The sequence below is a fragment of the Hyla sarda genome, chromosome 1 (assembly GCF_029499605.1).
Source record: "Hyla sarda isolate aHylSar1 chromosome 1, aHylSar1.hap1, whole genome shotgun sequence".
NCBI lineage: Eukaryota > Metazoa > Chordata > Amphibia > Anura > Hylidae > Hyla > Hyla sarda.
In genome coordinates, this window is record NC_079189.1 from 437685459 (window position 1) to 437713455 (window position 27997).

At 41.5% G+C, this 27997-nt stretch overlaps 1 protein-coding gene across 2 annotated transcripts; it reads right to left on the bottom strand.

Moving 5' to 3' along the window:
* Positions 1 to 6647: 6647 nt before the first annotated feature.
* YDJC (YdjC chitooligosaccharide deacetylase homolog) lies at positions 6648 to 27976 on the bottom strand. Of its 2 annotated transcripts, XM_056552324.1 has the most exons (7): positions 27888 to 27964; positions 25534 to 25669; positions 22054 to 22239; positions 20660 to 20831; positions 15345 to 15444; positions 11575 to 11752; positions 6648 to 9189 (listed from the first exon to the last, which is right to left on the bottom strand). In XM_056552324.1, exons 3-7 carry the CDS (start codon positions 22218 to 22220, stop codon positions 8853 to 8855), a joined length of 954 nt encoding a protein of 317 aa, XP_056408299.1. In that variant the 5' UTR covers positions 22221 to 22239; positions 25534 to 25669; positions 27888 to 27964; the 3' UTR covers positions 6648 to 8852. The 2 variants fall into 2 exon arrangements, with proteins under 2 accessions (XP_056408299.1, XP_056408298.1); XM_056552323.1 differs by lacking the exon at positions 25534 to 25669 and having other exon boundaries at positions 27888 to 27976.
* Between the last annotated feature and the right edge of the window lie 21 nt (positions 27977 to 27997).

Below are 27997 nucleotides of genomic sequence, written 5' to 3' on the forward strand. Positions count from 1 at the left end.
TCGAAAATGCAAAAATTAAGCTGGCTGTGTCCCTAAAGTCCAAATGGCCTTTAGCAAATGGATTTTTTTTTTTATGACTAATCCGCAGTGGAAAATTCAACATTAATCCCACACAGTTTGGTGCAAATTTTATGCTGCAGATTTTTAATTTAAAATTTGCAGCATTTACTTGCAGTACTGCTGTTTTTTGTTTTTTTTGGCTTGTTTTCTTTTGCGAAAAGCTTTGTGACTTTTGAATTGGCTTTTCAATAGTTGATGAGAAACATGTCAGTCAGTAAGAAACGACACTTTCACCATCAGGGTCGTCAGAAGTGACAACCAATATAGCTGCATTTCTTACCTCTTACGGTCAAAATGGCTGCTACAAAAAAAATAAATCCAGTCTTATATATATATTTAGCAAATATTGTTGACTGTTACCTCTGACTTACTATTACAGGGCAAACTTTATGATTTTGGGGAAAATTCTGTTTAAGAACTTAACTATCAGACTCCATAGCTACAACTCTTTAGAGGGGAAAAAAAATCTTGAAATTGATGAAAAGTCAGGTTTTATATTTCTATGGCGCTATGACATCTTCAAGCTATATTAAAGTGGGGTTTTTCATGCATACATTGATGGCCTATAAGTCGTAATAACATGGCAGCATCCCTACACGGTGATGTGTACAGTGCATGTATCCCGGTCCCATTCATTGTGTAATGTGCCGGAGCTGTGGTCCGCCTGAAGAGCCATCAATGGCTTCTACTGAGCTTAGGCCATTTATGTATAATGTCTAAAAACATTTTATTTCGATTAACTGGTGTTACATTCAATCTCCCACTTCTTTGGTCTTAAGATAACAATAAGGATTTAGTACCTGCATTAGAGTTTCTGTGCTCATAGCACTAAAATGAACCTATCCACAGAATTCGAGCCAATAAACCCTTGTCATGTTGGGATAGTGCTTGTCAATAGCTTTTCAAATGTGTCCCTGTTGTAATCATTTGTCTTACTATTATGTTGTAAAAGAAAATCTACACCAGCATGCCTGCCGCCAGTTGTCCTCTGGGCAGTGCCACAGTGGTGACTAGTCACTGGCTACACATCTATCCTGCTTTGATTAGTGACTTGCTTTAACGGATCTAGAGCTGAATTCACGTGCAAAACAGAAGGCCAAGCAGCGGTCACGGGCCATACTCAGGACATCATGGCTCCCAGAACTGTGCGGAGATGCCCAGATTACGGAACGTGACCGCAGAGGCCGCTGATTATCTGTCGCTCAGGTGACAACTGCTCTAAAAGAAAGAACGGTGCCAAAAGGAGCCTGAAAGTAGAATCGACATAGGATTAGAAAGGTAAATAACTACTGGTTTATTCTTAAAGAGGTTATCTGCGATAGAACCTTTATTTATTTTTTTTACCATGCTGTCCAGTATTGCCAGCATTTGGTGTCTCCGGTATGCTTGCTCCTGTTCTCTGGTTCAGTCATTGTTCTGGTTCTTGTGGTCTACTTGTCACACAGCAGCTCAGCTGATTGCCGGTGACTGGCTGTGTGATGTATTCAGCACTGGCCTTCCTGGTGCTGGGGCACAATACATCACACACGGCCGCCCAGCCTATCGTTGGCTGGAATCTCTGAGCTGCAGCTTGACCTGTTGACCACAAAAACCAGGAAGAGGATCTTACCAGAGGCTGCAATCCCAGATAACACATTTTAAGGCATTTGGGCCCTTAAAAAAAAAAATGGATAACCCCTTGTAAGGCTACATTTCCACAAAGGTTTTTTGAAGTATTGCCACTGCAGTTCTTGAGCCAAAGCCAGAAGTGTATTTAAAAGGAATGGGAAAGGACTTATACTTCTCCTTCCCTCTGAATACACTTCTGACTTTGGCTCCCAAATGCAGTGGCAGTTTCCCAAAAAGCCCAGAAAAGTGTGGAAACCTAGCCTAATGCAAACCTTCAACACAGCCCATTTTGCCCTTAGGACACAGCCAATTAAATTTATTTTTTTTCTCCTCGCCTGAACCAGAACACTTATTTTTCCATCCTTATTTTTGAGCTGCCAATTGGACTTTGTATACCATAAAATGTATGCCACAACCCCCCAAAAAAAGGATTTATGGGGTAAATTGAAAATAAAATTTCACTCGTTTTACACAGTGCACATAAAAATGTCTTGTAATAGTTATTCTGTGGATCAATACTATTAAAATGATACCCATGTTCATGAGCTTTTCTATTATTGTACTACTAAATGGAAATTGGCTGCATTATAAAAGGGTAAAACATTTTTCCCTGCGGCACTAGTCTGGCCTGGCCAAATGGAGGTGCAGTTGCCACCAAAAACATTAGTGCTGTACTGACTACTACAGTAAAGCATGCTTGTGCCATACAATTAGTGCCAGCAAGGCCATCATTCACCACTAGGCTTTATCAATCTGAAGACAGCCACTTCTGCAGGAACCTGATTGGATCTGCACAGATTTTTATAAATTCCCCCCACCCCATAGTGCCCTTCTTTGATATACATAATTTGTGCATAAAGGGCCAATCTCTATTATATTGCACCTTTATGAATGCATTGATTGGTACATACTCTGTACTTTGATTTGAGTGATTACAGTATATTCATTTATTTATGATACGATTTAGTTTATTTTAGGAGTTTGAGCAACTGCAAGGGCCCTGTGGTATGCGTCATATACCTATCTAATATAATTGATGTAATATTTTTATTTTATCAAATAATCATTACATATATTTATATGGTCTTACATAATATATTTTAGGTGAACTCTTCAGACATGACACTTTGGTCCCTTCTTGTTGGGTCCCTTGTTTTGTTTTTTTTAATATCCTGCAATGAACATTTGTGAAGGGGAAGCGTTAATTATATAGTCATGCTCACCAGGGGGGGGCACCAAATGAAACCTGCACCCAGGACCTGTTTATATACCAAGTATTTAAACATCCAGCAATGTAAAATTGTTGGGCAATAAACAAGCTTGGTCATAGGTTAAAGAGTTATGATTTTTTAAAGGTAAGGAGGAAAAAAAATGAAGGGATAAAGTCCAGGGTCAACGCATCTGTCTACCAGGAGATATTGGAGTACTTCATGCTCCCTTTCCTTTTTAAGTTGCATAAATGAAATACAATGAACAATATTCTTATTTTTTGAATTTCACCTGTAAGTCCTCTAATGTTATGCATGTCTTTACAGGTACTGTGAGGCTGCCGGATAGCTTCATGCATTTTCTGGTACACTTAGTCTTCCTTCTGTGAGGCTGTGGTGGCCTAGAGACTTAAAGGGCTACTCCGCCCCTAGACATCTTATCCCCTATCCAAAGGATAGGGGATAAGATGTCAGATTGCCGGTGTCCCGCTGCTGGGGACCCCCAGGATCTCGGCTGTGGCTCCCGCTATCATTACTGAACAGAGCAGACTCGCTCTGTGCGTAATGATGGGCAATACAGGGGCCGGAGCATTGTTACATCATGGCTCCGCCCCCTCAATACAAGTCTATGGGAGGGGGCGTGGCATCCATCACGCCCCCTCCCATAGACTTGCATTAAGCGGGCGGGCCGTGGCGTAAAGATGCTCCGGCCCCTGTATTGCCCGTCATTACGCACAGAGCGAGTCTGCTCTGTGCAGTAATGATAGCGGGAGCCACAGCCGAGATCCTGGGGGTCCCCAGCAGCGGGACCCTGGCGATCTGACATCTTATCCCCTATCCAAAGTATAAGGGATAAGATGTCTAGGGGCGGAGTACCCCTTTAACTTTGTTGCTCCCTTCTATTGTTGGTCCGCTGACAATGGGCACTACTCTCTGGATCCTGCCGTCCGGCCTGTGTTTTAGTCCCATCTCTTTTCTGGAAAGCGTTTACCCTCTATTTATGCCATTCAAGTGGGGCCAGTTCTATTTCTAAACATTTTATGCATGTGAATACACTATTCGATTTCAGAGCTTATGGTTTGACTCCTAAGCTATTTAAACCTCACTTATTTCTGGGCTAGGTCTCTTGAGCAAGAGCTATGTTCTGTTTGGGATAGGTCTGTGTTAACCCGCTTATACTATGACTGTGTATTTCAGTCATCTGCTGATTTCTTACAGTTAGTTCTTTTCCCCTTCCTCCCATCTTTTTTTTTTTTTTATTTGTTTTATTGAAAAGAAACAATCGGCAATACAGACCAAGAAAAAGGCATCTGCATGTATACAATATAGATCATCAGGTAAGCAAACAAGTCCTTGTCAGACATATTTTGAGAGCTGCTTTCTGAGCAACAGCTATTGTGTGTACCTCTGCCACCTGTAAACTGGTGTCGTCCTTCAATGTACTCCTATCTGTGCCAAGAAGGGCACTACTGAAAAGTGTACTGTACAGAATCAGAAGTTTCAGCATAGTTTTCGGGCCTAGTGGCAAGAATGGAAACTACAAGATTTCAGGATTATGATAAAATATACATAGCAAAATAAAAAGTAGGGAAAAAATCACTAAAAATTCTTTAAAAAGCATGGCTAACATAAAGGCCCAGTTTTCAAATTTGACCTGTCTCACCTAATGTGCTAATAACTTTTTGATGCTTTAACATATCCAAGTAATTCTAAGGGTATGTTTACACGGCAGAATTCCGCCGGACTATATCGTATGGACATTCCGCTGCAACAGTGTCCCATTGATTTCAACGGGATTCTTCTGCACTGTGCACACGGTGGAATTTCCGCAGCAGATGTTTCTGCCACAGAATCCCGATTCCTGCGGCAGATGTTTCTGCCACAGAATCCCGATTCCTGCGTCGATAGAAAGAATAGTCTTGGCTATTCTTTCAGCGGATTTCACTCGGAAATAGATTGTCATCTATGAGAGAGCGCATTTTCAAGCAGTCCTAGCACTCGACGGAACTTTCAAATACGCGGAATGTCCACCTGTGTTTTCAGGGGACATTCCGCACATTTTCCTACCGTGTGAACATACCCTGAAATGGATTTTCACGACACGTTGTACTTCATAAATGGAAGTGGTAAATTTTGGTCGATACTATCAACAATTATTTGAGAAAAACTCAAATTGTACATGTAACCTGTTATACACTGACATTTTACATCATGAATAGTTAATTTTGTGAATATTTTTCTTGATAATAGTCGCTATTCAAATATATCTAACGTGTATACAGATCATTTCTTTGAATAAACAGTTTTTGCTGCTCATACTACTCATACATACACCACCATGATGAAGTGTGGAATCAAGAAGAAACGTTTTAGGTGGAATCTGTTTTGTTTATTTATAATTTTTTTTAAAATGTATTCAATAGAACCAAAATAAATCAGTTAAAAGGGGTACTCCGGTGGAAAAAAAAAAAAATTTTATCAATTGGTGCCAGAAAGTTAAACCGATTTGTAAATTACTTCTATAAAAAAAAAAAAAAATCTTAATCCTTCCAGTACTTATTAGCTGCTGCATACTAAAGAGGAAATTATTTTCTTTTTGGAACACAGTGCTCTCTGCTGACATTTCTGTCCATTCAGAGGTGTGGAAATTCAATAAAAAACTACTTGTCCACGGGACTAAACGGAGCAAAATCTACTTGTCCCTCATGACGATCCACTTGTCCGGACCAATTTCTACATTTTTCCTCTTCGCCCTATAATAGCCATAACTACTATAATGATACCTTTTAATTTTTCATATTCTCTGAACCAAAAAATTTATATAATAAATCTGTGAAGTGAAATTGTAAAATCATTTTGCAAATTTGGTGGTTTTCTTTTCTACGCCATTTACCTTGTGGTGGAGCTAATATGTTTTGATACTTTAGGCCCGGCTAATTACAGAAATACCAGATTTGTATAGTTTCCGTCATGTTTTACTAATCTAGCTTGTAAAGCTTTACTTGATCTAGCCCACCAAACTTGAAAATCAAAGTACAGGAACAGAAACAGCACTTACGTATAATATACAGTATGAATATTCATACTGTATATTATATGTAAGTGCTGTTTCTGTTCCTGTACTTTGATTTTCAAGTTTGGATTGTTACTCCTCCCATGTGTTTTGGCGCCCATTATTGGGCTATATAAACTTGCTATTGTTGTACTGTCCTTATCCTGATCTGAGTAATGGAGGGATCCTCCCGAAATGCATAATCTTGTCCATTTTATAGTTTTTTTTAATAAAATGTCCTGCTGAGGACTTTCCTATTACCTTTGGCATCCGCCTCATCTGTCTACAAGAGTCTGCAGCGCCATACCTGAGGGTTTTTTCCTGCTCTACTTCTAATATTGACTCCCAGGACGACTTGTTTCCTCCTGCAACCCATCGGCATAGCAATGACTCGCACTACAGTACCCAGATTATATCGTGGGTGATATGCTTTTTTGCATAGATGTCAAGGTGAGCGGCTATCTATAAGCCCTGTGGGGTTGCCCCCACCACCCGATCTATTGAGGGTAAATACACGAGGCGCTGTCCGTCGGTCCTTTCTTTTCTCTACAGATCCATAGCAAACATATGCTGCTCTGGACGGTTTCTAAAATGAACAGAGATGTCAGCAGAGAGCACTGTGCTTGTGATGTCAGCAAAGAGCTCTGTGTTACAAAAAGAAAATTTCCTCTGTAGTATTCAGCAGCTAATAAGTACTGGAAGGATTAAGATTTTTTTAATAGAAGTAATTTACAAATCTGTTTAACTTTCTGGCACCAGTTGAAAAGTTTTCCACCAGAGTACCCCTTTTAGATTATTGCAAATGGCTACTACTGATTTTTATGGCAGTCAGTAAAAGGTCTTAGTTTATTCCTCCATATTTTTACAGCATTCTGGTCTAATGCCTGCACAGATGTGCTTGGCTGTCTGATGAAAGAGGAACTCCTACCCCAAGGGCTAGGATTTGAGTAACCTTTAGGGTATATTCCCACATGGCATATTTGCTGCGTATTTTATTTTCTCTGTTGAAGTCAATGGGTAGGAAAATACGCAGCACCAAATACGCAGCAAAATACGCCGTGTGGGAACGTACCCTAAAGGGGTATTCCAGGAATCAAAAAACAGGCCTTTTTACTTTCAAAGACCTCTTGCTGTTTGTCTCCAGGTTGGGTGTGGTTCTGCAGCTCAGTTCCATTGAAGTGAATAGAGCAAGTTGTAATACCACACCCAAAGTGGAGACAAGGAGGGGGCTGTCTTTGAAAGAAAAAAATGCATCCGACTCCTGGAATACTCCTTTAAAGGGGTACTCTGCGCCTAGACATCTTATCCCCCATGCAAAGGCTGTCACAACATCACGACCCCCCGTCACGGGAACCCAGCGTTCTGAACATACTGTTTAGAATGCTGGGTGCTGTCCAGAGATTGAGATGGAGGGAGGGAGGGAGAGAAGAGGGACCCCTTGCAATCAGACATTTTATCCCCTACTCTTTGGGGGGATATGTCTAGGGGTGGAGTACCCCTTTATGGCTAAGTTTCCAGTTGGTGAAAATGGTCAAAAAACTGACGCCATTTCACACTCCCAAGATATCGGATTTTTAAAAATAGTGGGTTTTAAGGTTGGAATTTTTATCATAAGTCATATGATTCTTTCCTCAAGGATTTATATTGAAGAAATGGAGGGGGGGAAAAAACGCCAATGATAAAGCCACATGGCATTTTTTTCCCCATAACAACTAGAGTCTAAATCGCTGAAAAACACCAAAGATAAGTGAATTAAGGCCAAAGAAAAAAAAAAAACACTAAATGGGTTTGGCCTCTCATAAATCCATATGTACTTTCAGTGAACTTCTAGCTGCAGCACTTTTACACCATAAAATCTTCAGCATACACAGTACGTGTGAACATACATCATCTGTCGAGGGAGAATAAGGAGGCCCCCTTACAGAAAAGCTTTACCTGTCCTGCTGATATTGGCAAGGTCAGCTGACTATTTACTAAGGAATATGTAACCTTAAAGTGTCCATGTATAACATGTCACAGAGACATGTCAAAACTTTTGATCAGTCAGGGTCTGAGTGTCAGACCCCTACCAATCATTAGAATGAAGTACGCAGTTGTAACTTCATAGTTTGTTCTCAAACTACGGCTAAGGGCAAACCCTTAATTATTCCTGAGTTTAGATCTAAACAGCGCATGCAAATTATAAGACCCTACAAATTGTCTGCATCTCCAGCAAGGTGACCACCACATTACACTGAAACCTAAGCACAGAGAACTTGGGGAATCATCATCTGGGGCTTTGGTACAGAAACAACCCATCTCACAAAATAAGGCACTTTTTTAATGTGAAACATGTAGCAAAAACTGTCAGCAAAAGTATTCTGCTCCCTGTTCCTTCAACAAACAAGATTGCACAATGCATGGCGTATCTGAAATATGGGATTTTTGTTGGATGAAATATACTGTAAGGTTAAGGACTTGAGTTCTTCATAACTTGCTACACGTTCTAGACTGAATTTGCAGGCAATTTCCAAAAACAAATCATTCTTTGCTGAATATTATGTATTGAACAACAAATAAAGTACCATAAAATTATTTTATAGAGCAAAGTTCGTATCAGCTCACCTTCTGTAGCAGGCGCACAGACTGGCGTAGACTACGCCCATATAATAGAAGAGAAGAAGATATCCAGCTTGACTCGGGAACAGGTCTTTATTATAAAGCCAGGGTAGACATACAGGTATGGTATGACTAAGGCTTGGTGATACAAGCCGAAACGCGTCATATATCCATGTACCTGTATGCCTACCCCGGCTATATAATAAAGACCTGTTCCCAAGTCAAGCGCTGGATATCTTCTTCTCTTCTATAAATTTTTTTAAGAACAAAGTAATTTCTCTGTTCCAATGTGCTGCTCAACAGAGGATACACCATTAGGTCAATAATCAAAGGTCTCTGAACGCGCACAGGCGTACACCTCTTTCACTGTAATAACTATGCAATAATGGGTCTTTAAGAGTTTTCATTTCATGTAATCTTTCCCAAGACTGAGAAAAGTCATCAGGACCCTCTCCGCAGCCCCCTTCTGATAATACACTGGGGTAGCCTGGGTGGGTCATCAGTTCAATACTGGTGCTGGAGTTGGAAGTTAGACTGTACAGTGAACTTTGTTGTGTCAGACAGTTGCGAAGAGACTGAACGCTGTAATCGATGGCTCGGTCAATATTCTTTATTGTCATGTTCTCTCCCATGGTACTTAGACCAATGTATACATCAGGCCACCTGTATATATGAAAAAAATTAATATTAAAACATTGGTAATTGAGTACCAGGTATCTCACACCTTGCATGCCTGAGTTTTAAGTTAAAGTAGAATAGCTCTCCATGTATAGTACAAGATATTGAAAATAAATTTATTACCAAACATAGCAAAATAAAAAAAGTAGGAAATGGCATAAAATTTCTAGTCCTAGACTGACATCCAAGTTCAATGGCTACAATCACTATAGGCCTTGTTTATTCTGAGGCCTGTAGCTAAATTATCAATAGTAAATGATAAAAATAATCAGAATTATCAATTTTATGTATGAGCAATTACATGTGTTATGTATCCTCCTGTTTAATAGGTATAAACAAAAGGTCAGAACAAATGCAACATCAGTCTCCGATTTCAGTAAACTTCATCATCTACTTACTATCACCATTGGCATTCCCAATAAGGGTCCATCCACACTACAGCAAACAATAGGACTGCGTAGACAATGCTAGTCCCCATAGCCGGCAATGCATTACACCTTGTATTCCACTGAAAGAATGAACAGGTTTATTCTTTCTGCAGGACAATTTCGGAGGCGGAAAGCTCCACAGCTGAAATTCTGTAGTGTGCACGGTGCTGCAGAATCCCATTGACAGCAATGAGACTCTGCTGCACTGTAATTTCCAAGAAATTCCCTAGTGTGCATAAACCCTAAATCAGTGTTTAACTCATACCCACCAACCATCAGTAGGGAGTTTCTAATAAAGCATAGTAAGAATGTTTCATGTAGATTTTAGTTTTATTAGTCATATTAACAAATTAAGACAATGAATTTGGCCTTGTATTTTGTTATGTTTTAGAAATTTACTTTTTATTCATTAAACATTCCCCAAGGTTGCCATAATGGAGAGACATACTGCCTTTCTGTATAGTCAGTACAACATGGTGTGTGTTCTTCATGACTACTAAAATGAATGGAAGTCAATTGACAGAGTCCATAAATTACAGTCCCCAGGAGCTGATGGAATACGAACACCTTACCCACAAACCAGGGAGTTATATATAGAGCCTTTTAAATTCAGTGTAAAGTGTTTCTATTCCACCTTATCTGAGCTTACAGGAGTACAAGCTTGCCCACCTTCCAATGATGTTCAGACAGCAAAGCTGAAAAGTGAGCTACAGAAAGATATCCGCTTACTGTGACTGCTCTAGTGGCCATTGTTAAAACTACAGTATGTCAAGATGTGGGTACAAAAATAAATGTGTATAGTTAAAGAATTTGCATAAATATGTCATTTCCTGGATTTATTTTCCCTTGAATCACAGTATGATGAAATGTGATAGAACTGTCATAATAGCTCACCAGTTCCAGATGTGATTGCCATCATTGAATAATAACACTGAGGCTATCGGGGAGGCTTAGCAAAGCCTGTGCTGAGGAACAGTTGACCAGTTGCCCATAGCAACCAATTAGATTATTTTATTTTTCAGAGGCCTTGTTAAAAATAAAAGAAAAAATCTGAATGGTTGCTATGGGTAACTGGTCAACTTTTCATCTCCACTAATTTTGATAAATCTCCCCCAATGTTTACACACCGTTTGCACAAATTCATTTTGTGCCTGCCTCAAAAAATTCTCAAGGTAAAATAAGTCTCAATCTCTCAGCATTTTTTTTTCTCTGTCATTTAGACCATGAGACATAAAACTAACTTTTTGTTTCTTCATATTTGTTTTATGTTATACCCTTACATTCAGAGGCTGGAAACCAATGACATTCCTAGAGTGGATGCAATTTTATCCAACTTACCCAATCTTTAGTCAGAAGCACAAATCTCTCAGGTAGTTTTCTACAATGTATCAGTATAACAGTCCATACTGTCTAAGGGTGCGTTCACCTTGGGCAAATCACACTGAATCTCCGCTCGAAATTCAGCGAGCGGAGATTCAGTCTGGCAGCTGCTGCCGAAATACTGGTAGGACCCCGTGGCACTTTGCTATCACCACTGACAGCTATGCAGTGCTCGCAGAATTCCCCACAAAGAATGAAAATGTTCATTCTCTGTGCGGAACTATTTCAGCGGCGGAATTGTCCGCCTCCGAAATTGCTCAGTGTGAATGGGTCTCGTGGAAGACCCATTAACACTGGTGATAAAATTCACCGTGTGGAATTCCACAGGAATTACAGTGTGAATGCACCCTAACTCACAAAGCCTTTTCACTTGCTTACAGCAAATTAATATCTTGACAATAGTGAGGAGTTGACACAAAGTATGTTACAAAATAATTTTATAATATGTTATAATTTTTTTACAGTGATAAAACATAAACCTGGAAAATTCATGTATATACACTTAGTTACAGTGGCAAATGTGTAGAATTATTGTGACCCTCTAAATTGGATAAACCCTTACCGAATCCCATGGCTTCTAAAGATTTCCACAGTATTTAATGCATCTTCCTCCACAGTTCTGTAAAACTCCATCAGTTCCTTCTTGATCCAGTGACATCTGCGCAATCCTACTTCTACAGGAACACGCGTGTAAGGTATACCATACTCACTCAGAACTTGCGCAAACTCCTCCCTGATTTCTGTTTAAAAACAAATAAATACACAGATTTTAAAGGTAAATTATGAGTTCTTAACCCCTCCAGGACAAAGGGTGTACAGGTACGACCTTGCGTCCTGGTACTTAAGGATAAGGGACATACCTGTACGCCCTCCGGTTTTTCGGAATGGGATGCCTGCTGAAATCGCTCAGCAGGCATCCTGGGATAATGCCTAGAGGAGTCCTGGGACCCCCTCCATTAAGACAATTGCTCTGATTCGCTGGTCAATTCTGACTGGCAAATCAGAGCTTTTCCGGTCCAATCAGGTCTCCGGTGACCCGCTGGTCCAGAAAAATACAGTGATCGGTGCTGTCCAAGACGGCACCAATTACTGTGAAGTGTGGGAGTTTGGTGGCAGCGTTGCCACCTCCTCCTAGAGCTGCGATTGGTCGGTTGGGACAGGGGATATGAAGTCCCTGCCAGACTGTGCATGCTGGGAGTTGTAGTTCTGCAACAGCAGGAGGCACACCGGTGGGGAAACGCTGACTTTGTTACCTAACTCAGGGTTTCCCAACCAGTGTGCCTCCAACTGTTACAAAACTACAACTCCCAACATGTACGGTGTGTAAGCCCTTGCTGGGAGTTGTAGTTTTTCAACAGCTGGAGGCACCCTGTTTGGGAAAAAGTGCCGTAGGGTATTTTTTTCCATGGTGGAGGAAAGTGCAATCTGTCCCTATGCAAATCCCCAATTAAGGCCTCAAATGCCCATGGCGCTCTCTCTGGATCCCTATCGTATTTCAAGGCAACAGTTAAGGGCCACATATGGGGTATTTTCATACTTGGGAGAAATTGTGTTACAAATTTTGGGGGTCTTTTTCTCCTTTTACCCCTTATGAAAAGGAACAGTTGGGAGCTACACCAGCAGGTCAGTGTAAAAAATAAAAATGTTTACCCCTAACATGCTGGTGTTGGAGGTGAAAGGAGGAAAAGATCCCCAAAATATGTCACACAATGCCTCCCGTGTACGGAAATACCCCATATGTGGACGCAAAGTGATCTGAGGGCGCACAACATGGCTCAGGAGTGAGAACACACCATGTACATTTGGTGCCTAAATTGGTGATTTGCACAGGGGTGGAACTAACCACAAAAAAAAACTAACCACTAAAATGCTGGTGTTACCCCAAATTTTTAATTTTCAAAGGGTAACAAGAAAAAGCACCCCCAAAATTTTTACTCCATTTCCTATGGAGTATGGAGATACCCCATATGTGGATGCAAAGTGCTTTGCGGGTGCACTACAACGCTCAGCGTTTACAAAGCCCCCATTCTGCCAGAACAGTGGACCCCCACTTATTACATTCCTTTACCCCTCACGTTATGTAATAAGGGGTGCAGTGAGCATTTACGCTCCACAGGTGTCTGACAGATTTTTTTGAACAGTGGTCCATGAAAATGAAAAATTTAATTTTTCATTTGCACAGCCTACTGTTCCAAAGATCTGTCAAATGCCAGTGGGCTGTAAATGCTCACTGCACCCCTTATTACATAATGTGAGGGGTGTAGGAATGTAATAAGTGGGGGGGGGGGTCCACTGTTCTGGCAGAATGGGGACTTTGTAAATGCACAAGGCCACCGACTTCAATTCCAGTCAAATTCTCTTTCCAAAAACCAAATTTTGCTCCTTCTCTTCTGAGAATTGTAGTGCACCCGCAGAGCGCTTTACGTCCACATATGGGGTATCTCCATACGAAATGGGGTTAAAATTTTGGGGCGCTTTTTCTCCTGTTACCCTTTGTGAAAATGAAAAAATTGGGGTAACACCAGCATTTTAGTGAAAAAAAATTACATTTTTCATTTTCACATCCAACTAAACTAAAATTCGTCAAACACCTGTGGGGTGTTAAAGCTCACTGCACCCCTTGTTACGTTCATTGAGGGGTTTAGTTTCCAAAATAGTATGCCATGTGGTTCTTCTTTTTTTCCCCACATATCAGGTTACAAACTTTGGGGGGCTTTTTCTCCTTTTACCCCTTGTAAAAATGAAAAAAAAAAAAAAGAGGCTACAAGAACATGTTAGTGTAAAAAATGAAGATTTTGAGTTTTCTCCTCCATTTTGCTGCTAATCCCGTTAAACACCTAAAGGGTTAAACTTTCTGAATGTAATTTTGAATACTTTGAGGGGTGCAGTTTCTATAATGGGGTAATTTATGGGAGATTTCTCACAGAAAGGCCCCTCAAATCCACTTCAAACTGAACTGGTCCAAGAAAAATTCAGATTTTGAATTTGTCGTGAAAAATTGGAAAATTGCTGCTATACGTTGAAGCTCTCTAATGTCTTCAAAAAGAAAAAAACATGTCAACTTTATAATGCCAACATAAAGTAGACATATTGTATATGTGAATCAATATATCATTTATTTGGGATGTCCATTTTCCTTAAAGCTCTCTGCTTGTAAAGTTAGAAAAATGCTAAATTTTCAAAATGTACCACTAACAAAGTAAAATATGTCATCAAAATCAGAATAAGTAAAAGCATCTCAGAGTTATTAATAAATAAAATGATACAGGTCAGATTTGCAAAAAATGCTCTGGTCCTTAAAGGTCAAAATGGGATTCATCCTTATGGGGTTAAAAGGGCACTGTCATTTTAAATATCTTTGTTTTACAGCCTATGTGGTTTCGAACATATTTGCAAATTGCTTATTTACCAAACATGACTCCTTGCCCCAGCGAAAAAAGAATATAAATCTTTGCCGCTAGGTATCTCACTTCCCTGCAATCTACTGTCAGTTATTAGACTCAATCTGTCCCTACTAAGGGAGAGACCACGAAGGAACACAAAGTTGGGGTGAGGGTGGGGGTGGGGCTTAGCAAGTGCTATGCACAGAAGAGAGTATGCTGTGTACCTGCAATCTGTGAGCTCGTCTGCCTCCTCCAGAAAATCCACACTGTGAATGAACGGTAAATACTAGGTTCTCTCTCATCTATGACCACCCATACAGTTCTTTGCATCTGTCCTTTGTGACAATACCAGTGTTAGGACGACTGTATATACACAGTGCTGCCTCCTGAATGTATACTTCCCCTCCCTTTTGACATTATCTTCAGCAGCAGTTCTATGCTTCGTGTAAAACATATAGATGAATAAATGCAGTCCTGGGATTGGCCAATTGAGGAAAAGGAGGAGCCTGCTTGCATACTACTAACAAACAGCCCAGTTCTGGTCCTGCCCTTGAAATGGAGAGAATGATAAATAGCTGTGCACCATGGAGGGGGGGACTCTCGAGGCACAGTAACAGCAGTGAGAACTCGAAAATCAACTTGTCACCAAGCTAACAAAACCATAAATAGTTTTAAAAAAATCTTTTGAAAAGGTATTTTTAAAACTCCTGTCAGGTCTTCCAAGCTTCTAAGCCTTTTAGGGTAGAGGAAGATAGATGGGGTCATACTGAATAGAGGTAAGTATAGTTTTCTATGCTTCGACAGTGAATGACAATTTTTCCTGTCTGAATTTGTATAAAGCTGAGCTCAGCACCCCTCTATCTATAGTATGTCAGACAGTGAAATACATGAAACCTGAGAGAAACACTATACAATATACATAATTCACTATCTTTTAGGGGATGCTTACTTGGTAAGACATGAACATGCTGATGTCCATCCATGTGTTGAGGGTTCTGTCCAGTCAACTCCCGAAACAGCTTCACCTGGGCAGTCAATTCTTGACGGACCTGACAATCAGATGGTCACTAGTATGTACAGTTTCCGATTAGATCGTAACTATGTTAAACATAATGGCTGAAGCAAAATTAGATTTGACTTAATCTAGAAAGTGCAACAAAGTTGAGCTATACATTTTACTTCATAAGATTATAGGCAAAATATATATAAAAAACCATCTAAGGCTGCATTCACACTTCGTTTTGACATTATGGGTGCCGGATACGGTTTTGTGACCGGACCCAAAACCGTAGTATACTACGGTTTTAGGTCCGGTCAGGAAACCGCATACAGGTCAAAAAAGAGCCGACCGGAGTCACCGTTTGACTCCGGTGGGCTCATTAAAAGTAAATGGAGTTCAGCGCTGGTCCGGCTGAGGTACAAGAGAGCCCGGTTTGCCCCTCCCCCAGCCGGATCTAATATATGTAATATAAAAAAGTGTGAATGTAGCCTTAGCGTTGGATACTGCTTAACTTATTTAGATACTGTACAAGACAGATGTCTATTGGAATAATAAGAAAAGGGGTCATATATCAGTGGACTACCAAAAATTAAAGGGGTATTCCAGGCAAAACCTTTTTTTTTTATATCAACTGGCTCCAGAAAGTTAAACAGATTTGTAAATTACTTCTATTAAAAAATCTTAATCCTTCCAATAGTTATTAGCTTCTGAAGTTTTCTGTCTAACTGCTCAATGATGATGTCACGTCCCGGGAGCTGTGCATGATGGGAGAATATCCCCATAGGAACTGCACAGCTCCTGGGACGTGAGTCATCAGAGAGCAGTTAGACAGAAAACAACAACTCAACTTCAGAAGCTACTAACTATTGGAAGGATTAAGATTTTTTAATAGAAGTAATTTACAAATCTGTTTACCTTTCCGGAGCCAGTTGATATATAAAAAAAAGTTTTGGCCTGGAATACCCCTTTAACCCCTTAAGGACCAAGGGCGTACAGGTACGCACTTGGTCCTGCTCTCCTGATATAACACGGGGTTACACAGTAACCCCGCGTCATATCACGGCGGGCCCGGCGTCATAGTGAAGCCGGGACCCGCCTCTAATAGCGTGCAGCGCCGATCGCGGCGCGCTATTAACCCTTTAGAGCTGAGCTATTAACCACTTCAGAGCTGAGCGGCTAAAAGCGAAACCGAAAGTGGCCGGCTAGCTCAGTCGGGCTGTTCGGGATAGCCGCGGCTAATCGCGGCATCCCGAACAGCTGACAGGACAGCGGGAGGGCCCCTACCTGCCTCCTCGCTGTCCGATCGCCGAATGACTGCTCAGTTCCTGAGATCCAGGCATGAGCAGTCATGCGGCAGAATCGTTGATCACTGGTTTCTTATGAGAAACCAGTGATCAATGATGAAGATCAGTGTGTGCAGTGTTATAGGTCCCTATGGGACCTATAAAACTGCAAAAAAAAAGTGAAAAATAAAAGTGAATAAAGATCATTTAACTCCTCCCCTATTAAAAGTTTGAATCACCCCCCTTTTCCAATAAAAAAAAAAAAAAAAGGGTAAATAAAAATAAAAATAAACATATATGGTATCACCGCGTGCGGAAATGTCCGAATTATAAAAACATATCATTAATTAAACCGCTCAGTCAATGGCGTGCGCGCAAAACAATTCCAAAGTCCAAAATAGTGCATTTTTGGTCACTTTTTATATCATTTAAAAATGAATAAAAAGCGATCAATAAGTCCTATCAATGCAAAAATGGTACCGTTAAAAACTTCAGGCGCAAAAAATGAGCCCTCATACCGCCCCATACACGGAAAAATTAAAAAAGTTATAGGGGTCAGAAGATGACAATTTTAAACGTATTAATTTTCCTGCATGTAGTTATGATTTTTTCCAGAAGTACGACAAAATCAAACCTATATAAGTAGGGTATCATTTTAATCGTATGGACCTACAGAATAAAGAAAAAAATGTACTACGTAGAATCGGAAGCCCCCAAAAGTTACAAAACTGCGTTTTTTTTTTCAATTTTGTCGCACAATGATTTTTTTTTTTCGTTTCACCGTAGATTTTTGGGCAAAATGACTGACATCATTACAAAGTAGAATTGGTGGCGCAAAAAATAAGCCATCATATGGATTTTTAGGTGCAAAATTGAAAGAGTTATGATTTTTTAAAGGCAAGGAGCAAAAAACGAAAATGCAAAAACGGAAAAAACCCCGGTCCTTAGGCAAGGAGCAAAAAACGAAAATGCAAAAACGGAAAAAACCCCGGTCCTTAAGGGGTTAAGTTAAAAAAAAAAAAAACTAAAAACTTACAACTGTAGCTCAATAACGATGCTGTTAAATAGTCCAAAAAATAAATAAATAAACAAACATTTTATGGCTTAAAAGATGCCCCAAAAACTGCGTAATTTTCCCATTGGATTCTATAGACTCCAAAGGCAAAAAGGTACTTCGTGCACAGTTTAAAAGGGGTTATCCAGGAATAGAAAAACAAAGATAATTTCTTTCAAGAACGGCTTCCTGACTGTCTTCACGGAATTCGGTATAAATGACATGTTAACGTTACACTGCAGGTTGATACGATTATGGCGATACCAAATCTATATACTTTATTTATTTATTTATTTTTATTTTAGTTCATTTATGGCATAACATTTTTTTGATTTTTTTTTAAATCATGTTTGCAAGTTGCGGCATTCTGTGAGCTGTAACTAGTCAATTTTTTCACTGATGCAATTGTGAGGATTCTTTTTTTGCGGGACATGTTGATGTATTTGGGGAGACTATTTTTGGGGGTGTTTTATACACATATATACCGTAATTTATTTCCGTATATTACCGTAATTTTTCACATTTATTTTCCACATTTTTTTTTTTAACTATTATACACACTTATACTTTCATATGTCTACTTTATTTTAACAACATTTTATTTTTTTTATTAACATTTTAAATTAAATTAGAAGTCTAACAATTTTACTTGAAATTTTGAAAATACTGTGCACCATGGAAGGGGCTGTCAGGGCTCAATAACAGAATCAACTTGTCACCACTCATACTATATGTTATACAAAACATTTTGATATGTTGCAAGGACATGTCAAAACATTTGATTGGTCGAGACCCCCACAATCTCTAGATATAGCTGGGTGAAGTGTTCGGTAGCAGCTGGTTGCGATCTTCCGGGGAATGAAGTAACACCATGCAATTTTTACAAATTATTTTGTAAAGCCAGATACATTTTAAGTTAACTAAAAGGTAGAAGCAGAAGAGCAACATAAACTGTCCTGCGGTTTTCTTTGTACTGTATATCCTGAACACACAGTAACACATTTTCAGAATTTATATTTGAGTACAAACATTGCCTGAGGCTAGGGCTACAGAGGGACTTTTGTTGTGTGGCAAAATGCATTGTCACACTGAAGTTTCTACTGTGTGTACAATTATGTACAGTCAAGACCAAAAGTTTGGACACACCTCATTCAGAGTTTTCTTTATTTTCATGACTATGAAAATTGTAGATTCACACTGAAGGCATCAAAACTATGAATTAACACATGTGGAATTATAGACATAACAAAAATGTGTGAAAATTTGTCATATTTTAGGTTCTTGTCTCCTTTTGCTTTGATTACTGCTTTGCACATTCTTGGCATTCTCTTGATGAGCTTCAAGAGGTAGTCACCTGAAATGGTCTTCCAACAGTCTTGAAGGAGTTCCCAGAGAGGCTTAGCACTTGTTGTCCGTTCTGCGGTCCAGCTCAACCCAAACCATCTCGATTGGGTTCAGGTCCGGTGACAGTGGAGGCCAGGTCATCTGGAGCAGCACCCCATCACTCTCCTTCTTGGTCAAATAGCCCTTACACAGCCTGGAGGTGGGTTTGGGGTCATTGTTCTGTTGAAAAATAAATGATAGTCCAACTAAACGCAAACCGGATGGAATAGCATGCTGCTGCAAGATGCTGTGGTAGCCATGCTGGTTCAGTATGCCTTCAATTTTGAATAAATCCTCAACAGTGTCACCAGCAAAGCACCCCCACACCATCACACCTCCTCCTCCACACCAGCACACCTGTGAAGTGAAAACCATTTCAGGTGACTACCTCTTGAAGCTCAACAAGAGAATGCCAAGAGTGTGCAAAGCAGTAATCAAAGCAAAAGGTGGCAACTTTGAAGAACCTAGAATATGACATATTTTCATTTGTTTCAGATGTTTTTGTTATATATATATATATATATATATATATATATATATAACGCCACGTGTTAATTCATAGTTTTGATGACTTCAGTGTGAATCTACAATTTTCATAGTCATGAAAATAAAGAAAACTCTGAATGAGAAGGTGTGTCCAAACTTTTGGTCTGTATATACAACATTTATTCACAAGAATTGGAGCTTCTACACCCAGATCTACCAAACTTTAGACTCAAAAGACATCTGAATTGTAGTTGGCATCTAAAAAACAGTCAAGTTTATTTAGTTGTAGTGTTGGCCCAGAGGAGAAGAAAAAAAATGAGTCCATTAACATATATTTTAAGCCATATACCCATGTGATGATGTTCCCTCCAGAAAAACAGAACTTTCTTTAGAGAGGTTACGTACACAGATTTTTGTGGCAGTTTTACATTCAGTTTTTATTTATTTAATTTTTTTTTACCAAAGCCAGCAGTGGATCAAGCAGAAATATACGTTCTTCCTTTATATTTCTCATTCTATTAAAAGGGGTTGTCACATCATCATCTCTGCTGTCAGATCACACTGCCACAATTGCTGGTGGATGGGGCTGGGGTCAGAGGCAGGTAATCTGCTTTTGTTTCTGACAGCTGCAAAGCTAAAGCACCATGCAACTCTACAACATGATAAATGTGCCCCTGCAGGGCACCTGATATGCACTCAGGAGCTTCTCCGGCCACTATGGGTGTGATGTCACCACTGCTTCTAAAGCAGAGCTGGTGGTCGGGAACCATGACTACCAGCTGTCAACAAGAGGCCAGTTAAGAAGAGACAGCTACAAAACAAGGCAAGTTTCGTGGTAGTTAGTTCCATAGCCTCATTGCTCACAATATATTTTTATCTCTAGACATAAGAGATACCTTATTGTTACATTTACAGTCCTGGGCATACAGTGATCAGACAAATCTCTGTATGGACTATTGATACAGAATAGATATGTAGAGCTAAAAATACTCTATTAAAAACAATACATGTTGGGTCTAGTATACAAAACTTTATGTCACACCCTGTCATGGACTTACCTCTGACATGCTAAGTAGCCCTTGCGCAAGTGCTTTTCGGATACCCATTTTCCCAAGAAAGACTCCTTGAGCATTGATAAGAGTAGAGCTCTTACATTGTTCTTGGCGTAATTCTTTACATACTGGTATTCCTTCTGAGAGATTAGCGTGCAAACCAATAGGGATATTATGCCTTAAAAAAAAAGTAAAAAAAATTACACAGGCTACAAAATTGCCAGGAGATTCTAACACATGTAGTAAAGAGAAAAAAAAAGAAGGCATGATGCCTAATAGGGTGACACTGTATTGAGCCACAATAGAGCTGTTACAGTTTGAAAAGGTGTTCATCTTTTTGGATTGTGTACAGACGCAACACCTATATTCGCCCTATTGAACAAGATGGTCCCCAAGTCTTGAATCTGTGGGGGCTACAGCCTTAACGGGTAAATAAATGTCAGACCTCAAATCGCAGTTTGGCTTGTGCAAGCACTGTATATACCATGACAAACAATATCCTGGAAGCTGTGATGGTACCCTCACTCCAGGGTACACTCCAACTATCCAAGGTTTAGATACTTCATAGCTTTTCATTGTCTTAAAACAACATGTTTTAAAGGAATGTTCTCCCCATCCTCAGGTTACATTCACTGAAATGCGTTGTTTTAAGACAATAAAAAGCCTTAGAATATCTAAACCTTGGACAGTTGGAGTGTACAGGGCAACTTCCGAGATATAAATTGTTGTGGTATATAAAGAGATTTTAACAGGTATTCTTCCTCTGTACCAACATTGGAAACCACTGGCTTAAAGTGTGACTAACTCTGGACCTCCAGCTTTCGCAAAACTAACACTCCTAGCATGCCAACGGGGTTGTATTTTTACAACAGCTAGAGGTCCACAGTTTGAAGACCACTATTTTAAGCCCAAGGCACCATGCACACAGCAGCTTTATGTGCAAAGAGTCCACACAGTCTTCATTTGCTACCTTATGGGCCCGGTGTGTGTTGAGCAATACATAACAGGATGCCACAATAAGCTTTTTCAGCTTTGCTTTAAAAATTAAATAAAAAAACAAACAAACAGTGACACAGAAAGGGGGAACTGGGTCAAAATAATTAAAATAAATAAAAACACAACACCATACTCTTATTATTATTTTTTAAACCCCTTAAAAAGTCTCCAAGCATATGGAGAATTATTATGGCTCTATATATATGTTCAGCTTATAAAAGGTACCTCCAGCTGTTAGTTTCCAGTATGAGGAGTGATAAATGGGTGCGGTGGCACAATCATTTGGAGTGTGCAGAATTCAACCTGCATACGTGGAAGTTTAAATGTGAACTTATCAGTCTCCAAATGTTTACTTTCCATCACATTCAGAGCCCAGCTGCTTTCTCCGTGTACACAACTCTTACCTGCGTGCCAGGTCTGCCGCACAAGCTGCATTGCTGCCATTCACTATAAGAGAAACGTTAGTAATGGCGCCAGCGTTGAAACATTCAACAATGCCAACATCTCTGCGAGGGCAGTAGCCAAAGTCATCTCCTGTCACCACTAGCTTGATGCTGCCATTCTCAGACATTGTCTGCAGCCCGGGTTACCTGAAAGTATAGAATACAAAAATTTTAAATGTTTTGTTATTGCCCCACAGAACTACACAGTAATGTTCTTAGATTTATACTGCTGTAGACAGTTGCTAAAGATTTAAGCACAAAGCGAGTGCTGGCAATGCCATGCTGGGACATTATGAATCACTCACATACACTCAGACGTTTCATAATCATAGACTAAAAATGCCACTGGGACCCGGGTAGCTAGTCAAGGGGGGGCAGTCTCAGCAGCTCTGCCCGCCAGTACTAAATGACGTGTCTCTCCCTATACACAGATAGGAAGAGGCCAGTTACTCAGGTCAGCTTGGCGGGAAGTAGTCGAGCATACGTACTGCATACTATTTTGTGCATGTCTATTACATAAAATCGTAATACATGTTTTAAATGTGTGGTTAAAAAAAAGGACAAGGGGGTGAATACTTATGCAAAGCATAGCTGCTTTCTGAAAAAAATAAAATAAAAAAATTGATTAAAAAAAAGTTTTTCACCGGAGTACCCCTTTAATAATACAATAAGGCAAAGTATCAGGTGGCGTTCACATATTTCTCATTGCATTGGATTTGACAAGAGGAGAAGTCTTTGGCTATGTTCACACCACAGAATTTCAACAGGATTCTGCTGCGCTGTGCACACGGCGGAATTTCCGTGTCCACAGTTTCTGTGAAATGTATGGCCATCTATGAGAGTGTCACTGGAATGTCCGCACAGAGATTTTCCGTGCGGACATTCCAAAGTGTGAACATAGCCTTAGTGCTCTCCCACTGCAGAAATTCTGTGTGGATTTCACTTGCAGTAGCCTCCCATTGATTTCAATAGGTATTTGCTTCTTAGTTCATATGTCGATGTTCCATAGCAGAACTTCCAACAAGGATTTGGATACTGTCGGAAGATTTAACATGTTCAAACTTTCAGTGGAATCCTCCAGAGAAGTGTCATCAGTTGATGGGATGGCGGTTATGTCCTCTGCATAATGCTGTGGACATTTAGGTGACCATGCCAGCCTTTCTATAACTCCAGCGAGCTTGTGCACTAGTGCAGACATCTCTGCTGGGTCTGAGCTTTTTTAAATAGAGAACAGGGGGACCCATGACCCATGCCCTCTTTGCCCGAAACCATGCCCATTAAGTGGGCGTTTAGCAAAAATGGCAAATGTTTCTGGAGTTTGCTCCAAAACTGTGTGAATATTTGCTGTTTTGCTAATAAAATAAAAAAAAGGAATAAAATATATATATATATTTTTTTTTTTTTTTTTAAAGGCAGATCCCTCTCTGAATTTTCCCAGTGTAAACAGACCCTTAGTCTTTCCTTTATACATGTCCTCCATTTACGATTGCTCCTGGCTTTGTATTCAACTGCAAATAAAAACCTGAACGTATGAGCACACCCTTACTTTCATCCAAGCAGAGAACAGATGCATCAGTTGACTATTATGGTCTTAATCTGGAGAACTGGACCTATGGTCAGGGAAGAGTTTGTTGTATAATACAGGTAAAAGATAAAACCATATTACACTTTGCTCTGCTAGTTCTTTCCGTAATGGAAATAAACACTGGATTATGAGTCATAATGACACAACAGGGCGGAGGAGGCAAGAGGAGACTTCAATAGGGCAGATGAACAGTGGCGTGCCTGTTGAGAAAACCCCTTGATTTCTTTGGTTGTTTAAAGGGAAGAAGGGGATATGAAGCTCCATAAGACAATACAAGAGAATAAGAGCTCCAACACACACACATACTATATATATATATATATATATATATATATATATATATATATATTTATTTATAGTCAGCTTATGACAGCGATCGCTTGGTGGGAGAGAGATCAATCTGCAACTAATGCAACAGCTGTAGGCACCCTGATTGAAAACCACAGGTCTTTTGAATAGATGCAGCTCATTTATGTTTTAATGGCTGGGGTGGCTGATGTGTGGGAGGGAGGAAAATGTAATTATGGGATTTGTAGGCAAAGAAGAAAATTCTAACAGGAAATACCAGTTCACAAAAAGCTAGCCACAGTGTTATGGTAATCTCACAACATAGCCATTCAGCCCCAAGACAAGCGCAGATCCTTCCTACGCATGTCCATTACTGCCTGCCAGGTACGTACTAAAATCACCTTATTGTGGATAACCCCTTTAAGATTAAAACATGTATCCACTGCATGCCAACCCCCAATATACTAACACCTCAGTCGGGCTGTTCGGGACCGCCGCAGTGAAATTGCGGCGTCCCGAACAGCTTACAGGACACCAGGAGGGACCTTATCTGCCTCGGTGTCTGCTCCGTGCCGGGATCCCCTGCATGGCCAGCGCTCTCCTTCGACGTCATCGCGCACGCCGTCCCATCATCCAATAGGAGTGGCGTGCGTAGCGACGTGATGACGGCGACGGAGAGCGTGGATCCCGGGGAAAAAGACATCCGGAGCGCCGGGAACACCGCAGAGACGCGCTGACAGTGGTCCGGAGCGGCGGGTACACGCGAGTATTACCTCCTATACCAGTGGTCTTCAACCTGCGGACCTCCAGATGTTGCAAAACTACAACTCCCAGCATGCCCGGACAGCCGTTGGCTGTCCGGGCATGCTGGGAGTTGTAGTTTTTCAACATCTGGAGGTCTGCAGGTTGAAGATCACTGTTGGGTTCAGAATCTTTTTTTTTCTAGATTTTGGACCTTTAAAATAGGGTGCGTCTTATATGCCGATGCGTCCTATAGGGCGAAAAATACGGTAATGGTTTTTATAAGTAATAAATTATCATTTTTATCTTTGCTGTAACTGTGACCTGGCAGCACTTGAAAGTCTGTACATTTAAAGTTGGTGCGTTTTATATAGAGATGAGCGAACTTACAGTAAATTCGATTCGTCACGAACTTCTCGGCTCGGCAGTTGATGACTTTTCCTGCATAAATTAGTTCAGCTTTCAGGTGGGCTGGAAAAGGTGGATACAGTCCTAGGAGACTCTTTCCTAGTAATGTATCCACCTTTTCCAGCCCACCGAAGCACCTGAAGGCTGAACTCATTTACGCAAGATAAGTCATCAACTGCCGAGCCGAGAAGTTCGTGACGAATTGAATTTACTGTAAGTTCGCTCATCTCTAGTTTTATGTATGAAACACCCTCTGCCTGACGAAGAACCCAGTCCGGGTTCAAAACTTGTGAGTTGCATCTTTTACCAATAAATTGCCATTTTGTTTTAATAAACTTTGGCAAGTTGTTCATAGGGAAGGCGCCATCCAGAACGTCCACCTTTATACATTTTCTGCTTTTAACTGTATCATACCGTACCTGTTGGTTACGGACAAGGACGCTGCGGCAGCCACCCTCTGGACCTACCATCTTCCAGCGAGTCTACATGCACATCAAGGTCTTGTGCTCTCAGCACACCGCCATATGGTAAGGTGCAATATTCAGCACACAACACCTGAACATATTACAAGATTCCATTAGGAATTTCTTTATTTCCCAGACTGTTACAAATGTGTCTCCTCCAATAGCAGATACTGGCTACAATAGTACAAAAGTTATTAAAAATAAATAAAAAAATCTAATCTTATTCTGAATATGGTAGATTCATCCTCTCCTAGGGACGGGGTTAAAATCAGTAATTAATCTGAGTGATATCTGTGCCATACAGCTTGTAATAACCTGATACATTATCAGGGGACATGTAACCAGACTGTTCCTACAGATACTACAAATAAAAGCCAGCAAAGACTAAATACTTATTATGGCAGTGTTCCTTAACCTGTGGCAAGACTACAACACCCATCATGTCAGCAAAGCAATCACTTATTTTGAAAGGAGTTTTTCAGCTGTCAGGGCATGATGGGAGTTGTAGCAGCTGGTGACTGCCAGTGTAGAGTTTGTTAGCCCCTGGCACAGCTGTATGTATGGCTGTTTGTTAGCCCCTGGCACAGCTGTATGTATGGCTGTTTGTTAGCCCCTGGCACAGCTGTATGTATGGCTGTTTGTTAGCCCGTGGCACAGCTGTATGTATGGCTGTTTGTTAGCCCCTGGCACAGCTGTATGTATGGCTGTTTGTTAGCCCCTGGCACAGCTGTATGTATGGCTGTTTGTTAGCCCCTGGCACAGCTGTATGTATGGCTGTTTGTTAGCCCCTGGCACAGCTGTATGTATGGCTGTTTGTTAGCCCCTGGCACAGCTGTGTGTATGGCTGTTTGTTAGCCCCTGGCACAGCTGTGTGTATGGCTGTTTGTTAGCCCCTGGCACAGCTGTGTGTATGGCTGTTTGTTAGCCCCTGGCACAGCTGTGTGTATGGCTGTTTGTTAGCCCCTGGCACAGCTGTGTGTATGGCTGTTTGTTAGCCCCTGGCACAGCTGTGTGTATGGCTGTTTGTTAGCCCGTGGCACAGCTGTATGTATGGCTGTTTGTTAGCCCCTGGCACAGCTGTATGTATGGCTGTTTGTTAGCCCCTGGCACAGCTGTATGTATGGCTGTTTGTTAGCCCCTGGCACAGCTGTATGTATGGCTGTTTGTTAGCCCCTGGCACAGCTGTATGTATGGTTGTTTGTTAGCCCCTGGCACAGCTGTATGGCTCAAAATGACACCAGACTTTGGTGTGAGCTGTAGAACAGGGACATTGAAGCAAAGTCCAAGGCTATAAACTTGCACAAACGTTTGACAGGCAGCCAGTACCAGCTACCATGCCATGTGCAGGATACAGGAGCCAGCACAGCTGTCATTGCCAATACAACCGTGTCATGATCTGCTAGAACTCATAGATATGTGAGAGGAAACAGGGGAAAGCAGGCAACACAGGAGCCGGCAGGGCAGGCAACAACACAGGAGCCGGCAGGGCAGGCAACAACACAGGAGCCGGCAGGGCAGGCAACAACACAGGAGCCGGCAGGGCAGGCAACAACACAGGAGCCGGCAGGGCAGGCAACAACACAGGAGCCGGCAGGGCAGGCAACAACACAGGAGCCGGCAGGGCAGGCAACAACACAGGAGCCGGCAGGGCAGGCAACACAGGAGCGGGCAGGGCAGGCAACACAGGAGCCGGCAGGGCAGGCAACACAGGAGCCGGCAGCGCAGGCAACAGAGGAGCCGGCAGCGCAGGCAACAGAGGAGCGGGCAGCGCAGGCAACAGAGGAGCGGGCAGGGGAGGCAACAGAGGAGCGGGCAGGGGAGGCAACAGAGGAGCGGGCAGGGGAGGCAACAGAGGAGCGGGCAGTGGAGGCAACAGAGGAGCGGGCAGTGGAGGCAACAGAGGAGCGGGCAGTGGAGGCAACAGAGGAGCGGGCAGTGCAGGCAATAGAGGAGCGGGCAGTGGAGGCAAAGAGGAGCGGGCAGTGGAGGCAATAGAGGAGCGAGCAGTGGAGGCAACAGAGGAGCGGGCAGCGCAGGCAACAGAGGAGCGGGCAGTGCAGGCAACAGAGGAGCGGGCAGTGCAGGCAACACAGGAGCGGGCAGTGCAGGCAACACAGGAGCGGGCAGCGCAGGCAACACAGGAGCGGGCAGTGCAGGCAACAGAGGAGCGAGCAGTGCAGGCAATAGAGGAGCGGGCAGTGGAGGCAGCAGGTCTGGTGCAGAGAGGGATATAGCGAGAAATACTGTCAGAGAGATAATAACAGATACCGGAATGACCGGATTAACCCTCCCGGCCCCGTCCTCCTCACCTCCCGGCGTGTACAATCAGCCCCGCACACAGAACGCTTCACCCGAAGTCTTCATTTCCTCCAACGAGAGGATAGAGTGTGTAAATAGCCCCGCCCCTGTGTCACTGACG